The sequence below is a fragment of the Dipodomys ordii genome, unplaced genomic scaffold, assembly GCF_000151885.1.
Source record: "Dipodomys ordii isolate 6190 unplaced genomic scaffold, Dord_2.0 Scaffold1, whole genome shotgun sequence".
Classification (NCBI taxonomy): domain Eukaryota; kingdom Metazoa; phylum Chordata; class Mammalia; order Rodentia; family Heteromyidae; genus Dipodomys; species Dipodomys ordii.
Window position 1 is genome coordinate 42,927,357 of NW_012267217.1, and position 21,885 is coordinate 42,949,241.

General features: G+C 39.6%; 1 protein-coding gene across 2 annotated transcripts in view; it reads right to left on the minus strand.

Annotated features, from left to right (window-relative positions):
* Positions 1-21,746, minus strand: part of Mdh1b (malate dehydrogenase 1B, NAD (soluble)) — a 25,143-nt gene extending 3,397 nt beyond the window's left edge. Inside the window, exons 1-10 of one of the 2 annotated variants that reach the window (XM_013036096.1) lie at positions 21,698-21,746; positions 20,715-20,827; positions 17,323-17,457; positions 16,996-17,138; positions 14,967-15,463; positions 13,396-13,537; positions 11,971-12,134; positions 9,879-10,018; positions 8,573-8,624; positions 2,659-2,757 (exon numbers count right to left, since the gene is read on the minus strand). In XM_013036096.1, the coding sequence (XP_012891550.1) occupies positions 2,659-2,757; positions 8,573-8,624; positions 9,879-10,018; positions 11,971-12,134; positions 13,396-13,537; positions 14,967-15,463; positions 16,996-17,138; positions 17,323-17,457; positions 20,715-20,827; positions 21,698-21,719 (1,507 nt within the window). In that variant the 5' untranslated portion in view covers positions 21,720-21,746. Of the gene's footprint in view, positions 1-2,658; positions 2,758-8,572; positions 8,625-9,878; positions 10,019-11,970; positions 12,135-13,395; positions 13,538-14,966; positions 15,464-16,995; positions 17,139-17,322; positions 17,458-18,066; positions 18,116-20,714; positions 20,828-21,697 lie in introns of those variants that run through there. The other variant, XM_013036163.1, reaches the window with a different exon arrangement.
* Between the last annotated feature and the right edge of the window lie 139 nt (positions 21,747-21,885).

Here is a 21,885-nt window from a genome sequence, read left to right on the forward strand (position 1 = left end):
TTCCTTCCTTCCTTCCTTCCTTCCTTCCTTCCTTCCTTCCTTCCTTCCTTCCTTCTTTCCTTCCTTCCCTTCTCTCCTCTTTCTCTTCTCTCTCCCTCTCTTCCTGTCTCTATCTCTCCTTCTACCAGGGTTGGAACTCAGGACCTTGGACTTGCCCAGCTTTTGCTCTATCACTGTAGCCATGCCTCTGCCCCAGCCTTTTGCTAGTTCTTTTAGTGATGGCGGCTCATGCATTTTTTCTGCCTAGACTGGCCTCAAATTGTGATCCTTGTGATCTCAGTTTCCTGAGTAGCTAGGATTATAGGCATGAGCCACTAGTGCTTAGCCTTTATATTTGATTTTAAAGTTCATCTAACAAGCAGGAACCAATGCCACCAACTGAAACCAGTGCAACCAACCAAAACCAACACTCTGCTCCTTTTCTGGCATTTTCTGCTTCTTAGATACCTAGAGACACAGTATAGTTGATTGAGCCTCTCTAAAGAGAGACATCCTAGGGCTGGGACCTCTTTTGGACAGTGATCTGAGCCCAGTAACTGTCCTTTTCAGAGGTAACAACAGTCGTCTCAGTGCGAGCCTGGCCCCATCGACTTCCTGGTTTGTCCCATCATCCCACCGGCCATATTGCTCACCATCAGTCAAACGACACACTGCCCTTAGTTCTGCATCTCCCCCTGGAGCTCAGATCTTACTGTCTTCTGAAAGCAACTTCTAATGTCCCAGACTTGTACTTCTGGAAATGCCTTGATTACCTCCTCTTCCATGTTCTTTTCCCTCTGTGGAAAGCCTTTCACCACCTTCTTCCACTTTGCCTTACCCTTGAACTTCCTTTACTCTGAATCACCTAAGGGATCCCCGCTCATCTTTCTAGAATAAGGTCTCATGTCAGCTCTTCTGGAATGCCTTTCCTAACCTAGTCAGTCTATGGCAGAAGACTCCTATATGCTCTCTTTGTATCCTGGGCCTGTCTCCCTTCTTTTCCCCTTCCCTCCCTCTCTCCTTCCCTTTTCTTCCTTCCCTCTTTTCTCTCTTTCCTTCTTTTTACATGGTAAATATATTTTTAAATTTTAGATGAAGTTTTATTATACTTTCATGCATGTCTACAATATAATTTGATCATATTTGCCCCCACATTTCCTCTCCCCACTGACTGCCCACAAAGGTCTTCCAATTTTGTCTATGTCCTCTTACATCTAGATTCTGCACATATTTTCATGTGTAGTAATTGTCTTTTTAAGTATAACTTATTTTGATCAACATAATCATCTCCAGTTTTACTTATTTCCTTGCAAACAACATAATTCATTTCTTTGTGGCAGAATCATACTTTACTGTGCATATATTATACACCTTTTCTTTATCCACTCATCTATTGGTAGACAACTAGGTGGATTCCATAATTTGGCTAGCGAAAATATTGTGGCAATAAACATGAATGTACAGAGAGTTCTACTGCACAGTGAGTCACACTCCTGACTATACCCTGGGCCTCTTTCTATTATAGCACTTCCTTTTGGATAGAGTTTATGCCCTATTCCCACTCCAATTCACATATTGAAACTTCAACTCCAGAGTGATTCTATGTCACTTCAATGTTAGTCTGTTGGGAGGGGATCAGGTCATAAGGGTGAAGCCCTCATGAATGGGATTATTTCCTCATAAAATAGGCTCATGGGAATTGTTGGTCCTTTCTCACTGTGTGAGGACATAATGAGAAGAGGCCATCTATGAACAAGGAAATGGGCTTTGACAGCACACTGAACCTGCTAATATCTTCATTTGGGACTCTCTAGCCCCTTGAACATGGAGAAATAATTTTCAGTTGTTTGTGAGTCATTTCGGTTATGGTATTCTGTTATGGCAGCTGAAACAAATTAAGATATCTCAATAGTATAATTTTTTTCTTTGCTTTACTATTTCAAATACACAATTTTAAGAGTAGAAACCAGGCTTGGCTTAATTTTAAATGTCCCTAGCACTTAGCAAGTCTTCCTTCCTTCTTCCCTCTTTCCTTCTTTCCCTTTTGTCTTCCTCCTTTCTTCTTCCTCCCTCTCTTTCTTCCTTTTCTCCCTCTTCCTTCCTTCTCTTCCCCCCATCCCTTCTTTCCCCCTCCCTCCTTTTATTATTCTTTCCTCCATCCCTCTTTCCCTCCCTTCCTTCTTTGACTTGGCCAATACACATAACATGACATTTATCCTGTTAAAAATTTAAAGATATAATACAAGGTTGCCAGCTATGCAAAAATTGTTCTATAGTAGATTTTTAGAATTTTTTCATCTGGAATGACTGAGCCAGTACAGTTTCTGAACAAAGAAATGCCTGTTTGTTTATCTTTAGCCAACCTTAATTCACAAGTCATTTCCAAAATTCGGATTAAATTTTCCTCTTCATGTCTTAAAAGGACCTTTCCTGTGAGTTTTTAGAGTATCAATTATGTGCTTTGACTTGGCATTCTATGTCTTGGCATTTCACAGTCTCTTGGCTCCTTTCTTTTCAACAATTTATGTTGCTTTCACTTCCCTTTTTGCCCACCTGTATCTCTTACAGCAACCAAGAGACTGAGGACTTGCAGTGTCTATCTGGCAATTTTATCCAAATATTTAAAATTTAGTGTTAGCTTTTATACCAAATAAAGGCAGTTTTTTCACTTGCGCGTACCTTGACGTGTAAGCGGGGTTTGTATTTCTACTTGTACTTCCTGTTTTTCATATTGGGCGGAAAGGGACAAGTCTTCATACTTCTTGATTAATTGAGATTCTAAAAGTCAGAAAACCAAGTATTAGATTGATTAAAATGATTAAGCAAATCTCATACAAAAATCATTTCACTAACCATAAGCAGAGCTCTCCAAATTGTAAGAGGGTGCAATGCTCCGATTATTTTTGATGATGTGAGTTTAGAATCCCTGGGACAGTGTTTTTCTTTGGAGCAAGGTCCAAAGGTAATACAGTGTAATAAACATCCAGAAGAATGACAGGTAATTATCTTTCATGAAACTTTCCATAATGTAATAGACCCTTGGTAACCCTAGGTATTTGGTTCCAAAGAGACCAGTGTTAGGAAAGTACCTCAAATGCCTAGGGTTCAGAGTTCAGTGTTGTACACTATGGGTGCTTGATTCATTTTCCCACAGTGCTGCCCAACTAAAATAAAAATGCCCAAATAAAAATTTGCCTCTTTTCAACAAATCTAAAATGTTCACTCTATCAATTAGATGACGCACATTCACATTTCCCTTGCTTTATGGATGCTGCTAGCTTTTAGGGAGGCATATTTTCATTTAAGGTCCGGGAAACCCATAGCAGGTCATACAATAATTTAAACAAAGCTGACATTATAATATGGGACTGGCCGGCTTCTCTCCATCCACAGTGGATGCAGGAACTTACAAATTTTGTTCTGAATTTTCTTTTAAAGTTTCAAAACTTTATTTATTTGGGGGGCATTTTTTTTTGTGCCAAAACCACATGCAATAAATCTGCAAGTAAAACAAGCTTCTGATACCAGTATAGATGGTGAATTTAGGACTAGCTACTAGTGCTGAAGTCAAAGTTTGGAAGACAGTTTTGATGTGCATTTCAGTGAAAGGATTTCGCAGCTCTAGTCTTCCCAATGTAAGAAGCCACCTGGAGAGGCTTTAAATTCTGGAATAAGAGAGTCTGCTTTAAAACCAAGGGCAAATGATAGAAGAGATGATGCTGATCAAGGTGCTTTGTATATATAAATAGACATGCTAAGTAGAACCTTCCCCTTCTACAGTTGTTTGAAGGTGGTAGTAGTAGTAGCAGTAGTAATATACAATTGCCTGTTGGACGTCTATATAATTATCTGTGCCTGTAGTTTCCGACTTCATTCTGCATTTGGATTGCATTTGGTTTGACTCAATCTGGATGATGTGTATCAGCCAGAACATTCTCTAAGTTCCTGAACCCATGCTCTGTCCCCACATTTTCCTTAAGTTCTCTCTGCTCTTCCTTCTGTAATTTGACCTTACTAAATCTCTGGTCTGAAGCAATGCCCCTCAATTATTTCCTGCTAGTGTTTTATTTCCACAAGTGTTTTAGACAGATTTTGCAGCACAGAGGTGGGCAGGGACGTTCAGTATCACTCTTTTATTTTATTTCTATTTACTTTTGCTTCTTAACACATTACGGATGGCCAAGGTGTATGACCTCATCTGTGTTGTTGCAGTTACCACCATCATCTGCCTTGGAGCCCTCCCTCCCCAAATATTAAGTAAAAGAATAGAACAGGACTCATTTCCCATACTTATATCCAATGGTGCTGATGAAAATCATCTCAGTATCTTTTTAAAACATTTGGAAATATTTTGATATTCCAAATAAAATCAGCATGGGAAACTTCAGGATTTCATTGTCATCACGGGGTAGTGTTATTTTTATTCTAATTTTGTAGTGTGGTGGTACACATTATTATTTTGGTGCTCCTTCATCCTGCAGCAGAGCATGTTTACAGGGAATCCTACAACCCTATGTTGGGGTCACTACAATCATTGACTTCTACTGAGTTGCCAGGTTGGAAAAAAAAAATAGATGTGCTTTTTCCAGGTCACTTTCTCTTCTCCTTTCCCCTTATCAAATATTTAACTTTCCTCTCCTTCCTTATAGCCCTAGCCTTTCCCTTGGCCTCTGACTCTCAGTAGCTGGTTCTGCTGCTTATTGTTTTGTTCTGACTTCTCCCCTCCTATATATTCACCCACACCTGGGACCATCTCCTCATTCCCTCTAGCCTAAGCAGGAGAGATGCTTTCAGTTTGAAGTGGATCCTGTAATCCAGGCCTGGGGTTCTGCTGCTGTTTGGAGGACCCTCTTTTGACTCCCATCTATTTTTACTCTCCCTCATGTTAATGGTGGTTAAACATTAACCGTCCACATACCTATGCATTTACATTTTTTGATATTTAGTCGTGTACATGGAACCAAATCCAAATGGTACAAATGACCAATGAAGAAGCCATCCATCCCTAGCCACCAGGACCTCTTCTAAGAGGTACCAGTTGATGACTCTTTGTCCTTATGGCTATCTCAGCTCCTAAACTAAAAGACATGTGTCCATCACCATGTAGATACTTTGAGTTAAAGGACTCCTGAAAGTCTGTTCCTTCCCCTCTATTCCTTACCTTAACCACATCTTTCCAGTCATTTTCATGACTCACCAAACATAATAAGTGATAAGGCCAGTAGAAGTAACCAGCTGCTCATGAATTTTCCCAAGAGTGGAGATTAATAGTGTAAATTACATACTTCCACCATTGGTGGAAATTCTGCCTCATGAAATATTACCACCATATATTTCAAAGGCAAAAACAGTGAGTACATTCTTGATGGCTTGGAGTTCTCTCTCATCCTTTTCCTCAGGTTGGTCAAGTTCTGCAAATTGTATCTCTTTCAAATCTAGCTGCTTCTCTCTCTACATCTCCTTGGCCACTGCTTAGCTAAGGCTATCATCATAGTTCTTCCTGCTGCTTGTATCTCTTCCTTCAATCCATTTTTTTGGAATACAGAATGATCATTCTAAATGTAAGAATATGCTCCGATTCTTCTCCTGCCTAAAATCTTACATTAGTTCAAACAAGGCTTATTAAGGAGGTAGGGAGGTAACTCTAAGTCTTCTCATCTCAAGCCTTTTCCCAGATATAATGGGTAGGCAGTTCTTTCAAAGTTCATTCTTATTTCTTTTGTCTTTTTATATGCTGCTACCTTTCAAAAGAACAACCCTCCCATTTATCACCCTGCTTGCTTGAACCATCTTTCTTCTTACAATTTACCTTGGGTGTCACCTTCTTCCATGATATCAAAATCATCATGGGCCTTCTGATTGAAGCACCTAAGCTCCACTGAAAGTCTGTGGCTTCCAAATCTAGGGTTCTTCTTTTCTACTCTGGTCTCATGCCTCCTTCCACCAATCTATAAGTTTTTCTCTTGTCAAAGTCATAAATGACCATTATGTCATTCATTGGTTTGATGCATGACATACATACAATGACTTCTGAGTGTCATTCATACTTTGAGATATTTTATTTGGCTTCTTCAGAGCATCTGAAAGTATAGACTAGCTCTAGTACTTAAAACACTCTGCCTTTAGATATCCCACAAAATCAGATTCTCATTCTCTCTCTCTCTCTCTCTCTCTCTCGTCGTGCACGCGTGCGCTCGCTCCTCTGTCAGCTAACCCAGCGCTACTTAATCACTAGTTAGGATAATCTCATGGCTTTGTGTTATTTATGAGGCAACAGATCCCAATTTGACAGCTTACCCCAGCTTGTTCTGAGCACTGAGAAATATGCAGTTCTCTATCTGATAGTTCCACTGCAGATACCCCAAAGGTATTTCAGAATTAGAAAGTAAGAAGCCAAAGTCATCTTTCCTTTACTTTACACATGCATGTGTACAATACCACCCATGGTCTTTCTTTTTCTCTCTCATATTCTCATTTATTTTTCTTTTTGAGTGTGTATGCCATTTTTTTCTATCAGTAAATATACTTAATTTCTATCAGTAATTGAACTAGAAGAAGCCTGAGTGTCTTGGAATTCCCAGAGCCACCCCATCATCAAGTCTCTTATATGTCTCCCCAGTTTCTTGGCTGTAATTAGCCCTTACTCTCATATCATTATGCTACCTCCTAATTCCAGTCTTTTTGCAAACAGCCTTGCCTTATTCCAGTATGTTTTTCAAACTAATCATACTTCTGGTCAGACTTCTGGGCCCATCTTATCTCTCTCACATGTTTTTCTGTCCTGACCAGATAATTTTCCATCTAGTAATTTCCAATTGCTCTCACACTTTCATGTCAGGGCTTTGACTCTTAGCTCCATCTTCTTAGGCTTATGCCATGTAAGTTGTTTTTCCTTTTTTTTTGAAGTTTTTCCAAATAAGCTGATGTAGCCTTTCTTGCCTCACGTTCTTCACTTCTTTCCCCAGGCCTATATTCTCACAGCATAGCACCCTACAGTATGCATCCTCGAGAGACACCACCAAGCAATCATTTGTATAATGTATGGTCCTTTGGTAGTCTGCAGATACCCAAAGAGAGATCAGAGCTATCTTACTCACCACTTGTGGTTTGAATGCAAAATGTTGCATGGTTGATTACAAGCTGGTGGTACTATTTGGGGAGCTTCTGGAAACTTTAAGTCATAGGGTCTAGGTTGGAGGAAGTGGGTCACTGAAGGCTGTGTGGCCTTTGGAGGTTAGTGTGGCCCTTATCCCTTCTTCTCTCCCTGCTTCTTGGCACCCATGAGGTGAAGAACCACCCCATCACAGGCTCCAGCCATCATAATGTTCAGATGTAGTGTGTGGAGTCACCCACCATGAACTGAAGTATGATAAAAATAAATTCTTCTTCCTTTGTTTTACCAGGTTATGGTCACAGCTATAGAAAAGTAACTAATGCCTATGTATTTTCAGTTTCTAGCACTTGTTTATTGTTAGAGTTCCCTAAATAAAAGTGGAAGGAAGGAATATTCTGTTCTAAAAGACATTTGATTAAACCTATTTGCACAAATGAACTTATTTACTTTGACATGACTATTTACATATTTTAAATGGAAATTACCTCAAGGTGAAGGAAGGACAAAAAGATGATAGCTCTTCCTTATGAATTTATGATGAAAGAAAATGTCAATGAAAAAGAATAAGCATATTGACATTTATTCTGCAATAAATATGGTGTTGTAGGTTAAAACATATCACCAAAAATATTCTGCAGTCCTAACCTCTGTTTTCTGTGCTTGTGAACTTATTTGGAAATAGGGTCTTAGCACATATAATCAATTTAACATGGGTCATGTCGGGTGGTTGTGGAGGCCCTAAGTGTGTCCTTGTGAGGCAAGAGGAAGAAACTTGGAAATACACACACACACACACACACACACACACACAGGCAATGGATATGTTGAGGGAGACAGAGATTGGAATGATGTAGCTACAGCCAAAAAATGCCTATCACTATTACCAGAAGCAAAGAAGGATTCTTCCCCAGAGCATTCAGAGGGAATCCAGCTCTACTGACATCTTAATTTAGGCCTTCTATTCTCTTGACCTAGAAGCAAATAGCTTATTGCTGTTTTATTCTGCCTAGTTCATGGTAATTGATATAGTAGCTCTAGAAAAGTAAAGGGTAGTCCTATACCACATTTTGGTAGGTGTTTCAGGATGTGATCTCTTGAACATTCTTACCATATTTCATTTCAAAAGATTCTGAAGGCTGGGAAGGTGGCTCAGTGGTAGAGCACTTGTCTTGCAATGCCTGAGGCATGGGTTCAATTCCTCAGCACCACATAAGCAAAAAGAAAAAAAGCCAGAAGTGCCGCTGTGGTTCAAGTGGTAGAGTGCTAGCCTTGAGCTGAAGAGCTGAGGGACAGCCCCCAGGCCCAGAGTTCAGGCCCCACGACTGGACCCCAAAAAAAAAGATTCTGAATTTGGAAGTTTGTTTTTGTCAATAATTTAGTTAAAATGATGAATATGGATTTGAATATCTATATGAATAGTGATTCATTTATAACAACTCTTCATAGTGGCCCAATAAAGACAATATCTAAAGATAGTACCTGATTTGTAAGGCTGAAAAATTGTGTTGTGTCCAAGTGCAACAAGTTTCTCCTGTTGAAAAATTTTATAATCAGATCATTAAATGACAATAATCACTAGCTTAGTTACCCCATAATAGAACAGTGCTTCAATTCTTGATTTTAAATAATGACAAATATTTTAATATGCCATAAATTACAATCCCAATGAACAATGTTCTTGTTTCATTACATTTTTATTGCTTCATTAATTTTAGGAATAAGTTACAATGTTCATCAAAGAAATAGGTCTATAGTTCTCTTTCTATGATGAGTCATTGCCTGGTTTTGGGATTAGGGTTATGATGGCTAGACTCCACATAGAGCTCCCCTATGACTCAGCAATCCCACTTTTGGGCATTTACCCAAATGTTTACAAACAAGACCACACTAAAGCTACCAGCACAACTATGTTTATTGCAGCATTATTTATCATAGCTAAGATATGGAACCAACCCAGATGCTCCTCAGTAGATGAATGGATCAAGAAAATGGAATGCTATACCTCCATCAGAAAGAATGACATTGCCCCATTTGTTAGGAAATGGGAAGACTTGGACAAAATTATATTAAGTGAAGTAAGCCAGGCCCAAAGAAACATAGGTCCCATGGTTTCCCTTATTTGCAATAACTAGTATATGTCTGAGACAAGCAGAAATGGTTAGGTGATGTTAGGTGAAATGAACCCCAAGATAAGGACTCAAATGGTTTTTCTTTCTTGTGATTGTTTCTAACATATTTATAAGATTATTTCTTTGTTGCTTTGTATGTCCCTCCCCCACAGTATAACCCCTGTTTTCACTGTATTTGATGTTGGTTTAATTTGTGGAGGAGAAGAGAAAAAAAACAAGTTGTTTAAACAGAGATACAGGTGGACCCATTACAGCAACAATGAGATGTACAAGATGTTATGTTTATAGCTTTGGTGGGTGGGAGGGGGGGCAGGGGAGGCGGTGATGAAAAGGGATGGTAAGGGGAAACAAAGGAGGAGGCAACAATGCTTGATAAGAAATGTACTCATTACCTTGCTCATGCAATTGTAACCTCTCTGTACATATTTTCACAATTAAAAATAAGAATCTCAAAAAAAGTTACAAATTAAACAAACATAGAAAACCAATGCATAGATTCAGTTTAAGATTATATTAAAACAAAGGAGGAGGCTACAATGCTTGATAAGAAATGTACTCGTTATCTTGCCCATGTAATTGTAACCCCTCTGTACAGTATTTTCACAATAAAAAAGATTATATTAAAGCCAGTTCCCTTGAATGTGCTCTGACATTACCTGAAACAGATCTCTTGTCAAGCTCTTCATTATTTTTCCATTTAGGTCAATGTCCTCAAGATCAGTAAGAACTATCCAAGTCCCATTCTCAAATTTCACAGGCATAGAAAAGACAATCCCTTCAGGAATACCAAACTGGCCTGCAGTGAGCACACACAAGAAAAACAAAATGAACACACTGAGAAAAATACACTCTCTTTTGAAAATTATAGAAAAGGACACACATAGCACACAAGTTTGTGCATGTGTGTGAGTGTGTGTGTGCACACGTGCGCGTGCACGGGCACACCAGTCAGTACTGGGGCTTGAACTCAAGGCCTGGACATTCTTCCTTAGCTCTTTTACTCAAAGCTGGTGCTCTATCCTTGAACCACTAGCTCCACTTTCTGTTTTATTCGCTGGTTACTTAGAGATAAGATTCTCATAGACTTTTCTGCCCAGGCTGGCTTTGAACTGCAATCTTCAGCCACATGAGTAGCTAGGATTACAGCCACTTGGTCCTGGCAATATTACACAACACAATTTGTGTGTGTGTGTGTGTGTGTGTGTGTGTGTGTGTGTGTATGGGCGTGCGTGTGCATGTGCACGCCAGTCCTGGAGCTTGAACTCAGGGCCTGGGTACTGTCCCTGAGCCTCTTTTGCTCACGGGTAGCACTCGACCCCTTGAACAATAGTGCCATATCTAGCTCTTTTTTTGAGTAGTTGATTGGATATAAGAATCTCATGGACTTTACTGTCTGGGATGGCTTTGTACTGCAATCCTCAGAGCTCAGCCTCCTGGGTAGCTAAGATCACAGGTGTGAGCATAGTCACTCAGTATAGTCACAATTTTTAGTGGCAATGATGGAAATAAGTTTTAGGTACTCTTCTTTAGGGTAGACCAAAGCAGTCACTTGAAAAGTATTAGCTGAGCACTTGTCCAAGTTTTAATACCCAGGAGTTAACACAGTTAATACCAAGTTGCATACCCAGGTGTTAACACAGTCTTGCCTTTCCAAACTTTGTCTATCTTCCTTGTATCTGTTTCCCATAGCTTCCCATGACTCTCTCTGTAGCCCACAAGCCTAAGTCATTCGTCCAAACAGTTTTCCACTCTTGCAGCTCATATGGCAGCCATTTTGCCTGGACATGCAGGACTGGCAATGGAAAGAAAGCAAGTGAGAAAGGTGATTATCTCCTTGCAGCTTCAAATCCCCCACTTGGGTATGCTGGGAGTGAAAGGACTAACACTCGTTATTAGTTCCTGAGTACCCTTCAGGCCAAATTATCTTCCCCTTTTTGGTATCTCAATTAAATAAGAAAACTTTTCTTACCATTTCAGATACGAAAAATGCTGTTACTGGGGCAAAAATACTGAGGGAGCCAAGGAACTCCCCCAAAATACAAGGGAGTCAAGGAACCCGAGCCTAAAAGCCTTTTCCCTAGAGGGCCTCCTAGGTCTTCTGTTCATTCTGTATGTGTTTTATCTGTGAATAACTAAACTTATGGGCAAAGAATGTGTGAAGGTTATCTAAGGTTCTGCTTTTAGAGAGACAAACATCATTTGTCTCCCTCCTCCTAGTATTGCATTCTTTATTTTTGATGAAATTTCTCCAGAGAGGAATTGAATTTTCTTTCTACAAATATAGAGTTTTAAATACCCATTTCTTGACAAACATGACAAACTGACTTGAATTCACACTGTGGCAATGTGAAACTGAACTTCAATTGTACTAAGTTCACTGTGTGTCCTATAAAAATGTTTCCTAAAGGTGTAGACAGGTGATCCAGACAAAACTGCTGTCTTGAGAAGCTAGACAGACCCATAACAAGGATATCTACAAGTATAAAGCTAAGAGGGCAACTATAATGTGCTCTCTGAAAGTTGGCAAAGCACCATGTTACTTTAGAAGAGAGATGGACAGTGATTCTGATCTGAGGGATTTGGGACAATGTCCTTGAGTTTTACCAAGGTTCCAGGGAATAACCAAATGAATTGATGCTGAATACTTGTTTTATTACACTATAAATGTCAAGACTTCTTATAGACCATAAGGAGACATGGACAGGAGTTTTTTTTTTAATTAACAAGACATGAAAAGTTTAGATTTACCTTCACTCAATACTCCTAAGGACACAATCTCCCCAGGTGGTGAACCATGGTACCAGTATTTCAAAGTAGTAGTGATGCTATGTGCAGCCAAAATGCTCCCAAAGTGTTTTCCTGTGGCTGTCATGTTTTTAAGAGTCATCACAAATTCTTTTTGTAGCCAGTCACTGAAAGAAAAAAGACACAATTTTGTTAAGAGAGAAGATTGGAAATGAAAAGGGAAATTTCTCGTGCTGTTGGAAGTTAGTACAAGTAATGATGTCCATAATCAAAATGGAAATATGACTTCATAGTATCCTTAAGCAATCGATGGGGAGATATTATCGAAAGGAACCCCCAAATTTCAAACTAAATATGTGACACAGAAAAGTAGCCAAATACTTTGGGAACAATTACTTTCATTACAAAGAATTTATTCTATGAAGATATCTTCTTGGAACTAGTTGGTGTTCTTCATTTAGAATCAAATAACTTTTTTTTAATAAAACACTGAATTAGTCACACTGAGATTTAAAGAACTAATCATGGTTTTATGGTCTGAAGTCTAAATTAAGAAACAGTCCAGCTGAACTAGTGCAAGTATTAAGGGCTACCTTGCTGTCGGTTAGCCTACGAGATAGATCCATCCAACACTGGCCCTGAATTTGCTAGCTGCAGCAGGGTGAACCTGAAACTCCTCATTCTTGGGCCTGGATGAGGATCCTATGGCTGAAGGAGGAAGGGAAGTGAGCAACAATGCAAAGGAAATGCCAGGAGTGGGAAAGTTCTATTAGGGAAGAAAATACATTAAATATACTCCTGCAGGTTTCTCTTCTGCTGCATCCTGGTGTGAGTGTTTACCAGAATTAACTGGATGAATCCATTTCATCTTTCCAACAATCCTGTGTGGGTCATGCTATATTATCATTTTCATACTGCTGATGGAAAATCTGTGGCAGAGAGTTTATATAATGCCTCTAAAACAACAAGAGGCTACGTGAGAATTCCATCCCAAATAGCTTGCTCTTTAGTACAGTGAGCCAAGCACCTCTAGTTGGGCGCTTCAGGGGAACCTAGCACCCCACTTTGCCTGGTCAGCTTATCACCTTAATTCTTCTTTTTGGAACTTTTGCAACTGGGCTACATACCTGGCTTTAGAGTTTAAATTCCTTTATGTATGCTTGTATTGATAGAATGCACAAACTGCCTTAATAATACTCTGAAATATCAAAACTTATCATTTTAACATAAGAGAAATTGGGGTTGTAAATCCACTAGTTACTACTTGTAGAATTGTTTGTTTGTTTGATAATACCACAAACAAGAACAAAGGTATCCAGTACAAGTAATTTATGTATAAAGATTTGCAAGATGATTAAAAAGATTCTAACAACAATTCTGCATTTATATAACTTTTGTTAGTGTATGTCACTCAGAAATATACTATACCTGTCAAAAATCAAGCTTAAAACTGGGCGAGAATAATTAGGAGGTCCCCAAATGGCACTATCATATCCATAAACCCTTGCCTTCCTCAGATCAACATAGTTATTCCCACTGATGTTGCCCCAAATGATCACATCTTTGATGACTGTAAAAAAGAAAAGTAGAAATAAAAATAGATTACAGGACATTTTCATAATTAAAATAAAATTACCTGAAGCCTATTTTTTGTTTGTATTGTTTGTTTATTTCTATTTGGTACAAAATAAATTGAAGTTTATGCTCCTTAAAACCGTGTGAATGAGCTGGGCACCGGTTGTTCATGCCTGTAATCCTAGCTACTCTGGAGGCTGAGATCTGAGGATTGTGGTTCAAAGCCAGCCTGGTAAGGCAAGTTTACAAGACTGTTATCCCAATTAAAACTACTCAAAGAAGCCAGAAGTGGTGTTGTGGCTCCAGTGGTAGAGCACTAACCATGAGCAGAGAAGTTCAGGGATAGTGTCATGGCCCTGAGTTCAAGTTCTAGGACCAGCCCAAAAATAAATTAAAAGAAAATGTTTCATTTTCTCCTGAATAATCTTCACATTAATTTTGTACTGTCACTAGGAGTAAGAAACTACAGACATGTATGCAAGAGCACCATAACTTAGGCTTCCTAGGGCTTCTTTGTAAAGTAGCTTTTAACACACTTGAACCTGGCTCTGATGTTACGGCTCACTGAAGTCCCATATTGCCCAGATTTGGAGCACGCCAAGGTCACATTTCACAACTGTCTTCTTAATTTTGTTTGAGAGAACTCCTTCACCTCTTTCCATTCTCAGTGGTGCTGTGCACCTGCCCTATCAAGCATGACAGAGTTAAAATGTGTCAGATGTGATCTATTTTCTGATCCAGTCTCATTATCCCATGATTCTGATGTCTCCTGCTTCAATGTTTTAGGAGCAGAAACTGGTCACATATCATAAACTTATCAGTAAGTTTAACATCTTTGCAAAGAATCCCATGTGCCAAGACCTTTTTTATTATTGCACTGAACCTCCTCAATTCTAGGAGGAAGACATTTAAGGACACAGATGGGAAATGGAGCAAAACTGCTTTAATATATCCTTATTCTCTTTCTCTCTCTCTTGGTGGTGGGATTGGGTTTTACTGAGGGACTTGAACTTGATAGGCAAGTGCTCTACCATAAAGCTAACTGAATTCTAATTTTTCAGATAATCCTGATTAATTGACTAATATTATGGCAAAAATATCATTACTAGATTTATATTATCACTTACTAATATAGACCCTACTACATCAAAAAGTTTTTGGAGGTAGTTACTTGGGAGGCAGAGGTAGGAGGATCTCTGCCTGAAGTCAGCTTGGGTAAAAGCAGGAGACCCTATCTGAAAAACGAAAGTAGAAGACAGTGCTTCTAATCACATTGTTTATTGGTCAGTTAATGTTTATAATGATAGACAAAGTCAGTTGTAAAAGCAGGCACAAAAAATGTGCAGTGTACAGTAGTATCCCTCAAGAAGGCTGCTTGAAATCATGTTTGGGAAATGCAAACAGAATGCCAGCAGTGCACTCACGTGAGGCAGTTGTTTTCAACTTTCTGGCCACTGTGGCTCTGGCTTGGCCTTCCACACCCATGGCTACAGCAATAACGTTGCGTGCGATACGTGGGGCATACTGCATAAGCAAAATCGCCTTCAGGTTCACAAAGCTTTTTCCTCCCACGATGACCTTGACAGACTCATGGGCATTTTTCTCTATCTGGTATGCGTAGAGGCGACACAGTGACACCTTGCTCCTCAGGCAGTCCTCCAGGCTGGTCACCTCCTTGTCAGTGCTTTCATCCAGGATGATGATGACTTGAGCCTGGCGGAAAGCCTCTTCTATCTTGGTGCAGTAGGAGATTCTGAGGAGGAGCTGAGATGCCATGTCCTGCATCTCCATCACTATGACTTTGAGATAATGTTCCACCTTCTGCTGGTCAAATAGAGTTAGGCTGATTTCTGTGTTCTTGCCAAACACTTCACCGCTGGTCAGTATGGGGATTAGGCTGTAGCTAACAGGGGTGGTTGCACTGATGAAAATGCAAAGTTGAGTGGCAAGCAGTTAGATAAACACTTAGGTAGGTGTTTGTTCTTAATAGTTACTTTTATGTGTACATGAATAGCATGTTTTAATATGTTAAATAAGAATTCACACAGCTAGGGCCAGTGTTCATGCCTGTAATCTTAGCTACTCAGGGAGGCTGAGATCTGAGGATCCAGTTAAAATCCAGCCTACCCAGACAAATTTCTGAGATTTTTAGCAAAAAGTTGGAAGTGAAGGCATGGTTCTGACAGCCAGCCCTGAGCCAAAAGCTGAGCAGGAGGGCAAGGTGCTGAATTAAGTCCCCAGAAAGGTACCAAGGTAGGGGGCGAAGGCATTCACAAATATTTTAAAGTGTAGTAATGGGAAGCTGACCAGCAATAACAAAAAACTCTTGCTGCTGACCCCTGCATTGGACATCTGAAAACAATTTCAAACTAAAAAATGCACTGTATATTATTTTCAAATAAAGTAGAAATCCCTATGTGCAGAGAGCAAGATTTCATCACATCATTCTAACTACAGGTCTACATTTCCTCTTGAAAAAGATATAGGTTTCATTTGCGAAAGCTCTCCTTTACACCCTTATGTACCAAGCAATAACAGTTTTTAGAATAGACTATCTTTTCCAAATATTCACAAACAAAAGCCTTTACAGACAGGGTTAGCATGTACACAGGTTGTGGATGATATATTTGCAACCTCATGCAGGAATTAACTTTTCTATTTCTGTGATAAAATCAACAGTAGGGAATTGGGAAACCTAGCAGATAGTTTCTGAGATCACTATGGGCTTGGGAAGATGCACAGTAGGAATTTCCATAGCTTTTTTTTTTTAATCCTTTGAATCTATGGTATTTACAAAATCTGACAAAAGAGTCATGGGTGTTTACTATATAATCATCCATTCTACTCTGAATTTGTAATGCTTAAAAGTAACCAAAAGTTTATAAGAAACAAGCATACAGATTAGAAAATACACACATAGCCAGGAAAGTGTAAAAGGCAGAGTAAGGGAATGGAGAATGGAAGGGGGAAGAGGGGGAGAAAGACAAAGAATGAGTGCAGAGACAGGAGAGAAAGTAGTAATGGTTGTACATGGTCCAGTCTGGGAGAACCAAGGGGCAAACCTACAGGCAGAAAAAAGCAGGATCAGGATGAGAGGGGTGTGGGGTTAGCGTGAGTAAACACATGGAGAAGATGCAAGGGAAACGTGTAAGTGCGAGGAGTCAGAGGGCAATGGCCAAAGAAGGCAAGGAACAATGACAGAATTTAACAAAACTTCCACACAATAAATATGCTTACAGATTGTGTGAGTATGTGTGTGTAAAACTCATACATGGAGTTATGTAAGAAGATATACACAAGTGCGCACACATGCATGCATGCACACACATATATGTATATCTGAAACTTGATAACCCTTCTTCAACCATGGATGGAATTAATCTCATCTCATTGTTCTTTCAAAAAAATCAACAGCCAATCTACAAAAAAGGTCCTAGAATCTGACTCTCGCACCTGGTGATCCAGACCTGCAAGGGGCTGATAAGATCTTTCAAGGCTTCTTTCTCCAGTTCTTTTTCTATATGTGTTTCCAGATTCTCTTGGGCAATTACCATCATCATCTGAGTTGTCATACTAGAGGTGACACCATAATACAGCTAAATATTTGGGAAGCAAAAGTCAGTCTTAGAAAAGAGATCATTACTCAACAATGGCTATCAATGAATTTTTTCTTTGCTTAAATAGGCTGGAAAGAGAGATGAGAGAATGTCTCAGAAAGCAAGACATATGAAATATTAAAGGAAGAGAACAATTTTTAAAACAGATAAGTCAGTTACATACCTGAGCATACTCCAGGAACTCGTTATATCCACCCAGGAGTAGACCCTTTCCTCCACGATCAATCATCTCTCTCCAGATGATTGGGGATCTTTTGTGATTCCATCTGTTCTTTTCACACACCCCTTTCAGCCACTTCTATCAAATGATACCCCAAGAAAAGACATATATTAAATCTGCCTGAGAATTCAATACTCTAGAATTTAACACTAAGATATCAGCTTGTTTTAATGGCACTATGTATATAAAATGCAATTTAGGTGTCTTTAAACAGGAAAAATGTGAACATAGAAAATGGATGGTTTCGGTAGCATATTACAAAATAAGAAAGGATCGTCTTCAGATTTATCAACCTAATAATGGTGCTCTTTCTGCTGAGGAGAAGATCTAAGATGTGTTTAACTTAGGAGAGACCAGATGCTTTTATTGGATTGATTTTTTTAAAGGCTGTTTTTTTCCTTATACATGAAATATTTCCAGTTTAGGGCCACATAAAGATACTGCCTTTCAGATTTGTGGACGTGGTTTATGTGCTTCAGACTGAATTAATGAGCTAAAAAGCAATTTGTGGATTTCTGATTATACTTATCAGAATAGAATTTAAATTATTAATATCTGGTTTGGGGATATCAGACATTCCAGTGATAAGATCTGAGGAGAGGCGAGGAGCAGCATTCTTATCTGTGAAGAATAGAGCAGCAGTATTAAAGCCCATGTAATTATTGGAAGTATCCCTAATGAGGCTACCTTCCAATTTCGGCCTTGGGAATAAATTTCTCTTGCTGATATTGAAGATCTCTCTACCTAGATCCAAGCTGAAAGCAAACAACATGAGAATTCATCATGAACCCCCTAGTCATGGCTCAACCAAATGTCATGCTGGGCCTAAGCAGTAAGTTCTATCTCAAAAGACCATCAGCACCAAGCAGACTATATTGATGTCTCTGCAGCAGCTGAGAAATATGACTGGAGTGTTGTGACAAGAGTGGAACATAAAATTGGACAAGGGAGAATTTACCACGTGAATTCCTCTTTTGAAATTCAGGAGTGCACAAGCTGGCAGGGACTTCACAAGACAGTGATAACCTGTTGCTAGACTGTCTCTTGGAAGCTTGGTGAAAGTGATGACTCAAGTTAAATACAACGAAAACACCAGGACTGCCCTGGAAGATAGTGGAAGAAGGGATTCAATGGGCTAGTTGACTTGGTACTGTGGGTACTTCCCAGTGAATTGTGTTCTCTGAAAGGGCACCGCGTTCATCGAGTTATATGTAACGTACCAGAGAGAAGTGCCCTAGTGGCATGGAGAAGCCCAGTGTGTTTGTTCCTGACAAACTCTGGGAGTTTAACTCATCCAGCAGATGAGTTAACAATAGATAGTTGCAGGCAGAATGGTCTCAAAAAAGAGGTAGAGGTTATGCAAGCGGTGCAAAGGGAAAGGCCGCCATGCTCTAATGCTTACCTAGTTACTGTTGCTGCTGAATGGGTCACTGTGCCAGCAACAGAAAACAATAAGGGCCTCAGTAATGGTGTTATCATTTGAAGATACCAGTCAGCCTCTTTGAGATGATTATAGTAGACTCCTAGCCTGCAGAGCGCAATGATTTATCTAGATTTGAATCAACATATGTTCTGGGTAAAGATAGATCGCATAGATCTTTGGCATGGATCATAGATCTTAGCACCCTTTGGTTAAGCACTTACAAACTGTCTAGTATACCAACACTAAATCCTACATAACACAATTTCAAACCAAAAGATACCTTTTATAGCAAAAAGATGCTGCATGCATAATGGAGCCTATAACCAGATTGCCTGCTCCTATTGTACCACCTAGCCTCATAGAGGGGCAGAAGGGCCACAAAAGACATGTATTAGCTTTAAGATGTATCCCGTGCAAGTATGGACATCTCCTTCAGGCTGTATCTCTCCTCTCTCTCCCTCCCCCCCCCCCACATACACATCCATGTAGTGTTTTTCCCTAATAATATATAGAATAATTGGATTCAGAGACTAAGAATTAAAATTAAGAGGGACACTTAACATCACTCCCAGTGACCCATGGAAAGAATTTGTACTCCTAAATCCAAAAGGGGGAGTGGCTATACTAGGGACAAAGGAAAAGTCCCACTAAATTTTAGGCTCTGGCTTCCATTATTCACACAGGGAGCTGTTATGACAAGAGACCCAGAAGGTAGGGACAGGAGTTGACATTCTGAAAAGGGTAATTGGCTCTGTTGTGCAGTGGCAGGTCCGTAGTGTGGGTGCTGAAGAATAGTTATCATCTGGAATAATGGAAAGTGTGACCCTGATTAAGACACACTGCACTCATAAAGTTGACAGGTTGAATTGAAACTCCTTTGTATAACTATTTTAAAAAATTAAAAGAAAAAAACCAACATCTGTCTTATCTATCAGGTATCCTTAATATTGCTCTGCTCACATTTGATACAAAAATGGACAAACATAGCAGTGAAATCCTCAAGAGTGACTAGGGCTCAGAGCCTTCAAGGACACAGACCAGGGGAATCTACAGTGGATAGAACAGAAAAAAAAGTACTGAGCGCCAATTTGACCTTGAAACTACATGCCTTGGGGCATGTGAAATTTCCCAAGGGAAAGATGCCATTTGGAATTCAGATGAGTTGTTACTAGGTAGTGAGAACTTATATGGTACATGTGGACCCACAGATACAAAAGATGTACTGGATGCTCTCATGTGTAGTCTATATCCCCTCTTAATAACCAAGGCACCTATGCCCTTTTCTACCAGCTGTATTGGAAGCTGATGGCAAACTGCCATCTCTCTCCATGAATGACCTCAGCAGAAGGGTTTTCTCTTGTCTAAGGTTAAATCATTTCCCCTGGAAAAGCCAATATCTGGTGACTGGTTGATACAGAAGTGAAAAAACCTTGCCTCAAGTTGGGGTATCTCTCAAAAGTCATACCAATGAGTGCCCTGTAGGATCCTTGCAGGCTGCATTGTAGTTCACCTACCCCCTTTACCCAATACCCTTACAGGGTCCTCTTTCCTTCTCAGGTTGTCATTGTCAAGAGCACTGTTCAGAAAAGCTATTTCTTCAAAATTTCCATTTTGAAGCTGTTTCTGTTGCAACACAGTCATAAAGATGACTGTTTCAAATTAACAAGTCCTCCTATCACTAGAAATCCTTATGAAGGATGACAAAAAGTTAATGAGTGAATTCTTGTGGAATCACCAAACTTATTCCACTTATTAGAAATAAAATAAGGTCTTGAGACTAGACTACTTTTACTAGTCGTGAAATATCATTCATACATGAACATTCATTATTAAAAGCCAATATGATAAACCAATTTTATCAAAAGAGAGCAAACTTTATGTGTGAGTTTAAGAAACTGTAAACGTTTCTTACCTCCCAAACATCAGGATGTTGTGTGATTTTAAATATCCGAAAATCCGGAAGATTCTTTTGTAAATAATCTGCCAGAAGTTCTGCTTTAGCATAAAATGGACAATCTGCTTTACCTAAGAAAGTTCAAATGAGCCATGTTTTCTTTCAACACAGAAATTATCATCTAGGTATAACAACTTGCCATGCAATTCTGAAGTTTTCCATGGTTAGAATTTTATAACATAACATAATGGCAGAAATAGACATAACATAAATTTCCAATTATTAATGTTGATGAAAATGCACAGGAGATCAGAATAATACAATATGGAAACAATCGAATTTGTATTTTACTTGAGTATTGTGGCTGCAGTGTGGAGAGAAAGATTGGATTCCAAGAGATTAGGCAGTTATTGATAGAGGTCTACTCTATAGTGTGGACAATGGAAATGGAGAGAGGTATTTTGGAGAGGTATTAGGGACAGAATCTATAGAATGGAATGTCTCATTGAGTGGAAGGGGGAAGATGATAAAAATTATTTTAAAGCAGCCCAGTGCTGGTGGCTCACGCCTGTAATCCTAACTACTCCGGAGGCTGGGATCTGAGGATCGTAGTTTGAAGTCAGCTTGGTAGAAAAGTCCGTGAGACTCTATGGCCAATAAACCACGCAGAAAAAGCCACAAGTGGCTATGTATCTCAAGGGGTAGAGCGCTAGCCGTGAGCACAGAGAGGCTCAGGGACTGAGCCCAGTCCCTCCTGAGTCCAAGCCCCAGGACCGGCAAAAAAGAAAAAGAAAAGAGAAAAAAGAAAAGAAGAAAAGTAGTGCTTGACACTCTGTCATTGTATAATTCGTGTCTGAATAAATGCACAAGAAAATCTAGAGGTCTGGGGTTGCTAGAATAGAAGCCATTTAAACGGTCACTGACAAGCGTCCTGGGGAAGTGAGCTGTGGGTGGTATTATGCTTGTGCTGTGTCCTGTGGGCAGACTCGAGGATCACTCACCAGCGATCACGAACTTAGCCATTGTCCGGGGAGACCCAGATCCGCGTCGGCGTCGCGGTTTCCTAGCAACCACGCAGCCAAGCGTGGCGCAGGCGCACTCGTGTTTGGTGATCCAGAGGGAGTGGTTAGGGACCCGAATTCATGACTTGAGAGGATTACGCTTGGGCACACGATTAGATTGCACATCG